We start from the raw sequence: 13,648 nt of genomic DNA, 5'->3' as shown, positions 1-13,648 counted from the left end.
GTTTATCTGTGTGTTCTATCTGCGATGAGGGCCTTGTTGGCTAAAAGCTCAATTTTCTGACAGTCTTTTTGTTGTGCCTATCTGCAAATCAGCATCTCTGCTACATAGTGAGTAGCAACTATTCTTTTCATAATATATCACATGTATGGTGGCAGAGAAACAGTAAAAAGACTAGTAAGGATTACGCATATCTGCATAATAGTTGATTTTATAATTTTTTTCTCTATCTGACCACGATGCCACATATTCAAAACATCATCAGTTTGAAATATACTGTAAAGGAACCTCTCCAGACCAATAATTACCAGCTTCTTTTATTGACCCAGTTAGGTGTACCCATTCTTAAAAAGATTTTTCTTGAGAAATTCCAGTCAACCTTCACTGACAACATCACACAAAATAAAGTTCTTCTAATAGCTACTAATATCATCCATAAAGAATACGAAAAACTGCAATACTCTATAACCAGGTAAAGTAACTGTCCCAACAGACAATATTCTGAAGTTTGCATATTCAGAATATCAATACAGGATGCAGAAATCTGCTCAGCTGCATACAAAAATTACTCCTCTTTCCAGCTCAGCTGAAAAGAGTATAATGGAGACAACTATGCACAACCCATATCATGGTGAGTAGTATGGTGAAGGAGGTAGGCTGCATTTGACTAGCGTAATGTTACCGACACGAAGAATAGAACTGATGTGACTTCTGCAGTCATCTGAATGTAAGATGCGTTTGTGTGTTTATCTGTGTGTTCTATCTGCGATGAGGGCCTTGTTGGCTAAAAGCTCAATATTCTGACAGTCTTTTTGTTGTGCCTATCTGCAAATCAGCATCTCTGCTACATAGTGAGTAGCAACTATTCTTTTCATAATATATCACACGTATGGTAGCAGAGAAACAGTAAAAAGACTAGTAAGGATTACGCATATCTGCATAATAGTTGATTTTATAATTTTTTTCTCTATCTGACCACGATGCCACATATTCAAAACATCATCAGTTTGAAATATACTGTAAAGGAACCTCTCCAGACTAATAATTACCAGCTTCTTTTATTGACCCAGTTAGGTGTACCCATTCAGAATGTCGACGGGATCCGGCTGCATACCCGGAAATTATTAGAAGAAAAAATAGAACTGATATTTTGTTTTCCTTACACTAATGATTACTACTAAAAAAAGCTCATGAATGCTTAAGTGTTTCATGTAATGGAAGCTGAAAATGCTTTTATAAATTGTTATACATGTGTAAAGTAATATATTTGCTATTATGTTAGTATCAGTTCACACAAAAATAAAAAATAGAACAGTCCAGAAATAAGGTCCACAGCATTTGACTGCAAGGAACGGTCACTGCTTATGTGTTACACTATTTTCACAATATTTCCTAATTTGCTCCCATTGAGGACTGTGGAGGCAGAAAACAAAGGAAATATCTTTAGGCACAATACAGACCCAAGGTGAAGCACATAACCCTTTACTTTATAAAAGATAAGAAATTAAAAGGCATAACAGCAACTTTTCTAAGCATCTCTAGGCAGTGTTTGCTATTCTTCCCTACAGGACACAGCTGAGAAGTACAATTTAAACTGTTTTAATCTCACACAAGAGAATCTTTGTGATTTTTATAATTTTTTATACCTTGTCAGACTATAGAACCTAAACTGTAATTCTGAACATAAATTGTTGGAGCATACTGCTTTGCTACTGTATACACTAGAATTAGGTAACCATACATTTGCTCTACATATCACATGTGATCGTAACCAAACTAGTCCAGTCTACGATTTTTTTATTCTTTGTATTAAGCCAGCTAAACAAAAAATAGTTTTAGTGAAATAAAAGGTGCCTTACTGTGTATTCACATCAAACTAAATCTTAAATGGCACGAAATTCATACCCTTTCACTCTCATCAGCAGTAAAACAGGATAGTATTAAATCCTCTATACTGATTAAATAAAAGTTCTAAGTACTATAAAGTTCTCAGGATGAACATCATGTATTAAATATGGACAGTTTGGCAACATACTGCGTAAATTTAGAAATACTTTCTCTTCTTAAAGAGTAAGTACCTTCCACACAGATATTAATAACCCAAAAACATGAATTCAAAAGCTGTTATACCAAAATATAATTTGAAGTTAAGCTTCTTGGTGACTAATAAAATAACTGATTATAGCATAAGTTGAATACACCAAATTTCAATTGGTATCTGACATTTCTATTCACGTGTATGTATATTAAACCGGGGACCTAGAAACGATGGAGAGGCTTTGTCCCGCCATAGCACTCAGTGGTTCACAACACAACAGGCCACAGCAGTCCACCCACCCCACACCGCCGAACCCAGGGTTATTGTGCGGTTCGGACCCCAGTGGAGACAACAACAACACGCACACGCACACGCCCCCCCCCCGGAACGTTTCATACCAGATGAGTACAGCCCCAGATATTTGCGTAATAGAATAATTATGGTGTATGTGTATGTGGAGACAGTGTTGGCATAGCAATTGCCAACATAGTTTAACTAAGGCAGAACACGGGGAACAAGTCCACATATGCCGAGATAGATGGAAAACTGCCTTAAAAACCATCCACAGGCTGACCGGCACACCGGACCTCGACACTAACCCACCGGGCGGATTTGTGCCAGGAACCGGCACCCCTTCCTGCTCGGGAATCAGTGCATTAGAACGTGCGGCTAGCAGGGCGGGCTTTCTAGTCGTACTCAATACAATGAATATGCTGATTACAATCCTCAGCAGGTAACCTTGGATACATTCTAGAACTAATTTCAGATTTTTTTAAACCAGATTTTAAACTGTACGACATTTCCTTGGGAAGGTACAGTCTTGGACCATAATTTACTGGTTATGAATTGCAAACTGAAACTGGAAAACTAGCAAAAATGTAGAAAATTCAGGAGATGGGAGTTGGATAAATTGAAGGAAACAGAGGATGTTAAGAGTTGCAGAGAGAGGATCAGAAAACACTAAACTGAAATGGAGGAAAGGAATGAAACAGAAAATAAATGGGTAGCTGTGAGATATGAAATAGGGATGACAGCAGAGGATCACATAGGTAAATAGACAAGGCCTAGTCAAATTCCCTGGATAAACAGGAGATACTCAAGTTGCTGACAAAACGAGAAAATACAAAAATGCAGCAAATAAAGCAGATGAGAGAAAACACCGACTTTCAAAAATGAGATTGACAGAAAGTCCAAAATGACTAAGCAGGAAAAGCTAAGACGACAAATGCCAAGCTGTAGAAGCATGCATAACCAGGGGAAACATAACACTGCCTACAAGATCTTGGAGAAAAGAGAAGGAACTGTATGAATATTATCAGTTCTAATGGCAAGCCATTATTAAGCAAAGGATGGAAAGTGTCTATGTAAAGAATACAAACTTGAGGACAATTATATAAAAGGAGAAGAGGATGTAGGTGAAAGTGAGAAGGGAGATATATACTGTGAGAGGAATTTAGACAGAACACTGAAAAGCTTACTGGAAACAAGGCCCCTGGAATAGATGCCATCCCCGAAAATTACCGAGGTCCTTGGGAGAGTCAGCCATGACAGAAAATTATTCCACCTGGTGTGCAAAATATATGAGACAAGTGAAATACCCTGGGACTCCCGAAAGAATGTAGTAATTCCATTTCCAAACAAGGTAGGTGGTGGTATGTGTGATTAATACTGAAATATCAGTTTAATAAATCATGATTGCAAAATATTGACATGAATTATTTACAGAAGATAGGAAAAACTGGTAGAAGCTGATCTCAGCGAAGATCAGTTTGAATTTCGGGAAATATAGGAACACTTATTCTAGAAGATAGGTTGTAGAAAGGCAAACTCAAATTTACAGGATTTGTGATTTAGAGAAACCTTTTGGCAATGTCGACTGTGCTATACACTCTGAAATTCTGAAGATAGCAGGGATAAAATACAGGGAGTGAAAGATTATTTACAACTTGTACAGAAATAGAGAGCAGTTATAAGAGTCCAAGGACATGAAGAGAAGCCGGAGTTAAGAAGGGATTGAGACAGGAAGCAGCCTATCCCCAATGTTATTCAGTCTGTACACTGAGCAAGCAGTAAAAGAAACCAAAGAGAAATCTGGAAATGGAATTAAAAGTTCAAGGAGAAGAAATAAAAAAAATAAGGTTTACCAATGACAGTCTAATTCTGTTGAGAACTCCAAAAGATTTGGACGAACAGTTTAATGGATAAGATAGTGTCTTCAAAAGAGATTATAAGATGAACATCAACAAAAGTAAAGTAGGGTTATGGAGTATAATCAAATTAAAACAAGTGATGCTGAGGGATTTAGGTCAGGAAACAAAAACAAAAGTCGTGGATGAGTTTTGGTATTTGGGCAATAAAACAACTGATGATTCATCCTGAGGTTGAAGCTCATTGTTGTGTTCTTTTTGCTTAAAAATAAATTTATGTTTTGGATAGGGTTCCACCATAAGCAATAGTTTTTCTCATTTTTATCTAGACATGTTTTACTCAAGTTTTTCTTAGAAACTGAAATTTCTGTCATACAGGTAGTAAAAAGCAATTTTTCTGTTGTCTGATTGGAAGAAAATTAAAAAACCCTCACTTATGATGCTATAACTTTGGAGAAATAAATCTGGGCACAAGAACGAGAACGTTGGGTTAACTTAAGGCAGAATTCGATTCAAAGATAAACAACTGATGACAATACAAATGCTGTAGCAAAGTTCTTGTAGAATATAAATGCTTTAGGATTGAAGGAGACCACTCACAGAAAAGCAGAAGTGTTGAGTTTTCGATAGGCACACACAAAAGAAGGAAAACTTGCTAGCTTTGGAAGTTATTCCTTGATGATCTACGGTACACAGGCACATATACACTCTCACAAAAATGCATACACGTGCCTATGCGGTGCCAGCTGGACTGACAATGCCAAAGCTTCTTTGCAGCAGGTGGGCTGGTTGTGGTGGAGGTGGTGTCGTATGGTGTGGGCAAAGGAAGAGGGAAGCAGAAGGCAAGGACAGGTTCTGGCGGGTGAGTGGCTAGTGGCTCGGAAGGAGGCCGAATTGCTGGCTAGCAACGTGGGAGGGAGGGGTGGCAGGTATAGTTGTAGCAGCCATTAGGAAGTGGCACATACTGAAGGTGACATGAGGACATGAATTGGGAGGGGTTATAGGATGGAGGAAAAGTAACTGTTGGGTGGAAGGTGTGGGGACAGCGGGTTACCTGAGATTGAGGCCAGGACGATTACACGATCGGAGGACGTGTTATGAGGATAACTCCCATCTGCATAGTTCAGAGAAGTTGGTGAGGGAGGGGAGGATCAAGAAGGCACAGGCTGTGAAGTAGCCACTGAAATTGAGTATGTTGTGCTCAGCTGTATATTGTGCTGTCAGGTGGTCAACTTTGTTCTTGACAACAGTTTGGTGGTGCCCATTCATCCTGGTGGACAGCTGGCTGGTAGTCATACCAACACAAAAGGCTGTGCAGTGTTTGCAGCACAGATGCTATATGACATTGCTGCTTTCACTTGTGATCCAGCCCCTGATGGGGTAGGGTAAGCCTGTGAAAAGACTAGAGCAGGAGGTCCTGGGTGAATTAACTGAGCTATTCATGCACAGGGATACGATCTCTGTGGCAAGGGGCTGAGAGTGGGAGAGACACAGGGATGTTGTGTAGGTTGGGTGGACAATGGAGCAACACATTAGGAGGGGTGCAAAGGATCTTGGGTAAGATGTCCTTAATTTTAGAGCAGGGAAAGGGTAATCAAAGCCCTGGTGAAGGATATGGTTCAACTGTTCCACTCCAGGGTGATATTGAGGGTGACGAGGAGGATCGGGGGCACTGCTTTGTGGTTAGTTCTTGGGGGTTGTGGGAAGATTGGGGGTGTGTCGGAATATGGCGTGGGAAGTATGTTTGTGGACTTGTTTTGGGGGATACTGCCTGTCTATGAAGGCCTTTGGCAAACTGGGAAAGGGAGTTCTCATCACTATGGATACATCGTCCATGGGTGGCTAGGCTGTATGGGAGGGAGTTTTTGGTGTGAAAGGGATGGCAGCTGTTGAAATGCAAGTACTGTTGTAGGTTAGTGGATTTAATGTGAAAAGAGGTGGGATGGAGCCTTTAGCAAGGTGGAGGTCCATGATCAGGAAAGTGGCACATTTGGTAAATGAAGACCAGGTGAAACGAATGGGGGAAAAGGTGTTGAGGATGTGAAGGAATGTGGACAGGATGCCCTGGCCCTGAGTCCAGATCATGAAGATATCATCAATGAACTTGAAAAAGATTATGGGTTGGAAGTTTTGGAAAACTATGAAGGTTTCCTGTAGACTGGGAATGAACCTGTTGGCATAGGAGGGCACCATGTGCGTGCCCTTAGCTGTGCTGTGGATTTGTTTGTAAACCTTCCCTTCAAATGAAAAATTGTTGTGGGTCACGATATAATTGGTAATATGTATAAGGAATGAGTTGGTGGATCAGGAGTCTGAAGGACATCAGGAGAGGTCATGTTTGATAGTGGCAAGGCAATGAGCATGAGGGATATTGGTGTATAGTGAGGTGGCATCAACAGTGACAAGTAGGGATCTGGGAGGTAAAAGTGTGGGGATGGTGGAAAGTTAGTGAAGGAAGCAGACAGTATCTTTGTTGTGGGAGGCTAGGTTTTGGGCAACTGGTTGGAGGTGTTGGCCAACAAGAGCTGATGATGGACAATGTGGACAGGATATAAAATGCAGACTGGCAATAGCAAGTAAAGCATTTCTGAAAAAGTTAAATCTATTAACATCAAATATAAACTTAAGCATCAGGAACATTTTTCTGAAGGTATTTGTATGCTGTGTAGCCTTGTAAGAAGTAAAACATGAACCACAATCAATTCAGATAAGAAGAGAATAGAAGTTATTGAAATACGCAGCTACAGAAGACTTCTGAAGATTAGATGAGTACACCAAATAGCAGATGAAAAGGTACTGAATCAAATTGGTTAAAAAAGAAATTTGTCGCAAACTTTACTCGAGAGAAAATAAATAAAGGGAAAGACTGAGAGGATTTATAATGGAAGGAAGTGTGGGGGTAAAAGTTGTAGGAGACCAAGGACCAAATATAGTAAGCAGGTTCAACTGGATATAAATTGCAATAGTTATACATATATGAAGGGGCTTGCACAGAATAGACTACCAAAGAGAGCTGCATCAAACCATTCCTTGGACAGAAGACCACAATAATGACAAAACTGCATCACATCACAAAATTAAGCGCCACATCCATGATTGACAGTACGTTAACAATATTACAATACTTGAGGCAGAAAACTGAATCAAGGTTAAGAGAAGCAAAAACGAAGAGGCAGACTTCAGGCTTCTCATTTTTAAAATGTCAAAGATGTGCTTCTCTATCAGCCACGATATAGTTGCTCCTGTTCCAGCAATTGACAAGTTGATCCATGTATTCTGTTTAAGCAATATTAGCAAAAAATAAAATTTTGTGTCCACAAGAAGTATAAAGAAAGCTCAGCTTAGTTTCTTTGCCAGCTTCAACTTTAGTTTATTATCCATCTACATATGCTCCAATCAAAATTACTTTGTGATTGACGTTTCAGGGAGTCGAGTAAAAGGAGTCAGCTGCCATCCAATTGCATGAGGGCAGCTAAGAAAGTAACCATCATTCTAGCATGGTAATAGTAATTGTGCGTGGAGTGCTGCCTTTGTCAGATCTGTATGTTGTCTGATTCAGTATGTGTCCAGCTGTGAAAGTATGAACCTCGTCTTTTTCATGAATTCACTTGTTATAACCTCAAAACACTTGAGCTGTAATAAAAAAAATCCCATGAAAGTTGATGTGCAAGCAGTAATGAGAGTTCTTTTGACAAAAGACTTTAAATCAATAATTCTGTATTGAGTATTGTGTAAGATCCAAACGTTGCGAGTGAAAGTGTTGTGTGGCAATAGGTCTCATTTTTTAATAATGGTTGAGCAAACACTCATAATGAAGGCAGGAACGATAGGCCTTCTGATTTTGAAGCAATTCAAACGGAACAATTTTGGTCGTGGCCCATACAGCCCAGACTTGACACCAAACATTTTTCAACTCTTCACTCACATGAAGAAGTGCCTTACTTGGCAGCAAATCAATGATGATGATGAACATCAAAATGCCTTGAAAGATTGGCTATGCACAAAGGCGGCAGAACTTTATGAAGAAGGAATTCGTAAATTACGGTATGACAAAATGCTTAAATTTAAATGGTGACTATGTTGAAAAATAGCAAAGAACTGGTTTCAAGATTTACATAAGAATCTTTTCTATGAAGTTTCTGTATGTACAGCCAAAAGGAGGTTACTTTCCAAATGGTCCTCATAGTTCTTTCTCGAGTGCCATATGCCTACTGCATTGCCTGTTTTTTAGATTACATGCAGAGCCTTGTGAAGCATTGTTGGCTGCATACCACCAATACTGTCCTCTATCACTGCATATGTCAATCACAATGTGCTTTTATTCAGAATATAACCAACAATTTTCCATCCATTACATAATTATTTTTTGCCCACCAATCTAACCTCCATGGACAACAAAAAAACTGTCATAAGACAGAGGGCACCAAATCCACATAACGTGCACATACTGTTCGTTACTTTCTGCACAGTGTACAGCAGTGACTTGCTCTAGCCTAATGTTCAAATAAGAAAAGCAATGAATTGGTATATTCAAATAAAATATTAGAAATATTCAACCATGAAACTGGGTGTCACTAAAGCATTGATTATCTTATATTTACGAGTACAAAAATTAGCTGTCTATCACATGTTTTTGCAGCAATAGAAACATTCCAACGGAGGTATTCATATAATTGAGGGAATACTTACCACACAGGCAATTTACGTAAATAATTATGAAAAAATCTGCTGAGTTTCATCTTTATCAGGAATGAAGTGTTGAAGCAAGTCATAGGCACACTAGATGTGTATTGGATCTTATCATTGGTGTTTCAAACGGAAGCACATTGTTTCTTAAACATTTCACACAATAACAATAAAACTGTCTTGCCAAAGTTCTTTCTATGATTATAATTTTTTTACATGTAGCTACAAGTGCAAATGAAATGTTAATAATTAACACACCAGTAAATATTTTCTGGAACATGTTTGCAGTTCTTTGATGTACAAATATTTCCACCAACTGACTATTGTAAACACAATGACTGAGACATGTGTAACAGTTCTCCAAGTCCTTTACATGTTCACTGAGTCACATTTTGGATAATTCATACACTTCTAAGTTTCTTCATGCAAAGATACTCCACTTCAAATGTTTCAATTCAGCTTCCATCATGAAAAAATTGCATGTTTCAGTCACTGTTAGATCTTTCAGACCAGCCTGTTGGAAAAGTACTATGTGCCTTGGCAAGATGTATCTTCAAAGTGTGTATACGACCGAACACTCTGCCACAGATGAAGCATTTTGTTTGCCCCCTGTGGGTGCTCATGTGATGGTACAGGGATCCTGGGTTTTTGAATGTCTTCTTGCAGCATGGACACTCAACAAATGGTGGTCTCTTGACTGACATGGGACTGCGGATGAGGAACCCACGCTCCCAGTAGGTTGGATAAAGCGTCTCTGCTGTTGCACCAGCTAGACCAAAATACTCCACATTACTACAGCACACATAAACATCTGCTAAGGATCACATGCAGCCCAAAATATTGGCCGGAAAGAAAGTCACAAGTCAATTAGAATCTGATTTTACTCAAATGTAATGTTTTGTGAGGTTACAAGTAATGGTTAGGTAAACTTGTTACTATTATACATTTGTTCAGAAACTTTGTACATCTGATAATGAATTATCACCTGTGTACATCACGTAAGACACCTAAGGATTTGGCATTAAATACAACTTCCATTTCTACACTTAAGCCATTTTTTCACAAATCTCACAGAAAGTAAACCAAACGATAGGTTATACTCTGCCACAGAACCATTACACTACAAAAAATGGAATGTATATAATCATGTATCAAGGGGTGCAATGCAACTGTACTATAGAATGAAAAAGAAGGGCAGCATAAAGCCACATCTAACAAAAATGTGTCACTGTCACCAAGAGATTGGTGATGAAGAGGGACCAATAACTGAATAAGTTAAGACACATTTGCACAACACAAATTGCACTCCTACACTGAAACATTGCAATACTTTCTTTCCGGCCAGACTAAGCAAATATTCAAGAAATGATTTTTACCACCCAATTTTCTTTACATTCTGTACATCGACTGCTCATCTTCTGCATTATATCACCCCTGAAGAAAATTGCAGACCTCCTAAAGAAAATCATTATGTTCATTCACCAACTGGGATAAGCACCTGCTAGATAGTGAAATGTCGTATTTACTTGGCTCCTAGATGGCACGAATGCATCAAATAAGTCTGAATTTTAAAAACCCTGGCAAATCCCCAGGATGCTACTTAGGAGATTGTGCAATCATTTACACAAAATTCCACTCTCATTTCTGTTTTACATCTGAATCATGAAGACACAAGAGCCAAAACAGGTTCTGACACCTTACCTCACCCACAATGTAACATTATTACACAAGCACAGAAGGAAAGCAACATCAAATTATGACACTGATGATGATAGTATAGAGGGTGATCAACAGGACATGTATCAGTGCCCAAAATATCAAATGATTCTTACTTGAAATGATGGAAGAGGAGGACTAGTGCCCTATTCCAATGAAAAAGATTTCATTTCTCAGTATTAGTGTCAGTAATGATACTGGATCCGCCAACTAAAATGCAAGTCAGGTATTATAATAATAATCATAGTAATAATAATTCTGCATGTTTCAATTGCCTGGTCATTGAATTAACTTCAGCAACCTGCTAGTCCCTAACCTACCTCAAGTATCTACCAGGGAAAGGGATCTACAGTTTAACATGGAATCCAAACCACATGTCAGTACTGGCAAATATTCACATCATTGAGATGTGAATTCTAAGCTAAAGGTACCCTGGCAGGAAGGGGGGGGAGGGATTTTTTTTTTTTTTTTTTTTTTTTTTTTTTGGGGGGGGGGGGGGGGAGAAGAAGAAAAGAATTGTTTGATCACAATTTGATACCATGACCTTCCAGATTCCAGGCTCACAATTTACCAGAAGACAAACAGGCCCAAGTCATGCATACAGACACTTGAATAGACATATGTGTTTAATGAGAAGAGCGCAGAGCAGATGCAAGCTGTGACATGAAAGTCTTCAGTGTTTATTCATCTGCATTGTTGCTGAACTGTTTGAATTTCTTATTTCTGCAGGTACATCTAAATACTAAGGCATTTCACAGTTTCATTTTCTATTTTCATCTTTACAGTATGTAGATTAAAAAGTGGTCGTTTCATTTCTGAAGGCTGCATCTGAAAATCTTCGAAGTGTTAAAGAAAAGTGTCTTCTAAATGTACTCTGAAACACAAATGATACCGTTTACAGTATTTTGTGTACGTTTCCCACAAATAATAACAGTTCCAAGGGCACATTAATAACAAGCACATTACAATGGAGGCCGAGTGGTTCCTACAATATGTATGTTGTTTCTATTTTTACACTGTTGTTGCTATTCCAGGTTGAACCACTAAAATATTCACACACACACACACACACACACACACACACACACACACACACACACACAAACAAACAAATCACAACACGAATGAAGAGTTGTGCGACATAAACGAAAGTTGGTAGGTGTGCTATAGAGGATGCAAATCAGGTTTGCGTTAAATACACATTGTAACAGTCTTGAGCTTGAGATTGGATGTAGTGAGTTGATGCAGGTCAAGAATGTCTTTAAGGTGACAAAGAAGTCATTGTCATCACCTCACAGAGCTTGAATGAGGTCTTCTAATTAGGGCTACAAGAAACTGGATGTTCCTTCTATGATGGAGAAAGACTTGGCAGGAATGTAGCCGCTGTACTTGATTGCCTGGCAGTGGTGGTCACGAGAATGTATGGTTGCAGGAAGACCAGGTTCTGGACAGCCATTTGGCACTACCGAGAGGGAAGACCATTGTGCTTGGCGTATGGCTCTGGTGCATTGTACTACACCTGCAGCAGCAATCTGGGCAGCAGTTAGCATCACAACGACACAAAAAACTGTTACAAACTGGTTACTTGAAGGACAGCCCTGTAGCGTGCTTTCCACTGACGTCCACCGACGTTTGGAACTTCAGTGGTGTCAAATGAGAGCTCATTGGAGAGTAGGCTGGAGGCATGTTGTTTGTTCTGACAAAAGCTGGTTCTGCCTCAGGCCTGTGACAGCCATGTGTAGATTGGAAGGGGGCCAGTTGAGGGCCTGTAACCAACCTGTCTGTGTACTAGACACACTGGACCTACACCTAGAGTTATGGTCTGGAGTACGATTTCCTATGACGACAGGAGCACTGTCTTCATCATGCCATGCACCATGACTGCAAATCTGTATGTCAATCTAGTGATTCAAGCTGTTGTGCCGCCATTCATGAACAGCATTCCATGGGGTGTTTTCCCACAGGATAGCGTTCACCCATATACTGCTACTGTAACCCAACACGCTCTACAGAGTGACAACATGCTGCCTTGGCCTGCACAATCATCAGATCTGTCTCCAATCAAGCACATATGGGACATCAACAAACAACAATTCCAGCATCTATCACAACTAGCATTAACTGTCCCTGTGCTGACTATCCATGTGCAACATGCATGGAACTCCATCTGGCACTGTACAACACAATGCATTCATGTTTACACACATGCATTCAACCCTCTGGTGGTCGCACTATTTACTTATGTACCAGCATTTCATAATTGTAATGTCTTGTTTCATGCTTACATTAACTTGGGATCTTGTAATGTTGATCACTTAAATATCTTACCTAGACAGAAGATTCCCAATTTCATTACTCTACAATTAATTATTTTTTGGCATTGCAATTTTTTTCCTGTCAGTCTACTATATGAGGTTAGCAGAAATTAGTTATGCCAATTTAACTTTATTTCTATTGCGTTCATTCACTCTGTCATACACCCATCATGTGGAACAAGTCCAGTTAACTAACATAGTAACAGCAGTAGCAAACACTGCTGGCTATTTCCATGAAGTGCAATGTACAAATGACCATGTTCTTTCATAAAAAGCAATTCATTTCCAACTGATAAACCAGAAGTGGTCACTCAAGTAAATGTTTACAGTTCTTTGTTTTTTACAGACAATTAACACAAAAGATCCATGAAGAACTGCATGGAGATTTCTGAATATAAATGTAAGTTATAAATAAAAGCTTGGGCCCGAACAGACATCATAAGTATATAACTGGAATGTAAGATCATCTACTGTCCAATTTCACTGATTAGTTCAGCCTTGTGTAGATCACAATATCCCTCTTTGAACGATAAAATTGAGGTCTACTGCCATTTTCCCAGTATCTATACCATATAATTTTATTACTAATTGCTGCAAGACATTTTCTGTCAGTGTGACTCACTGTGGCTTCACTTCTCTTTATTTTTCAGGTTCTAGAAGTCATTCTGCAACTAAGTATTCTGCATGAACACCTTTAACTCACATTGATTTGTTTTGTGGACGAGTCTTCTTCCTTTTCAATTTCTTAA

General features: G+C 39.0%; 1 protein-coding gene across 11 annotated transcripts in view; it reads right to left on the bottom strand.

Annotated features, from left to right (window-relative positions):
* The window catches only part of LOC124596602 (protein bric-a-brac 2-like), a 528,908-nt gene that overhangs the window by 350,113 nt on the left and 165,147 nt on the right, over positions 1-13,648 (bottom strand). Inside the window, exon 7 of one of the 11 annotated variants that reach the window (XM_047135807.1) lies at positions 8,888-9,637. The exons of the other annotated variants lie outside the window; for them this stretch is intronic. Coding sequence (XP_046991763.1) covers positions 9,354-9,637 — 284 coding nt within the window. The 3' untranslated portion in view covers positions 8,888-9,353. Of the gene's footprint in view, positions 1-8,887; positions 9,638-13,648 lie in introns of those variants that run through there. 11 annotated transcript variants of the gene reach the window in all.

Source organism: Schistocerca americana, chromosome 2 (assembly GCF_021461395.2).
Source record: "Schistocerca americana isolate TAMUIC-IGC-003095 chromosome 2, iqSchAmer2.1, whole genome shotgun sequence".
In the NCBI taxonomy this organism is placed as follows: Eukaryota; Metazoa; Arthropoda; class Insecta; order Orthoptera; family Acrididae; genus Schistocerca; species Schistocerca americana.
This window is presented reverse-complemented; position numbering and strand designations above follow the sequence as displayed.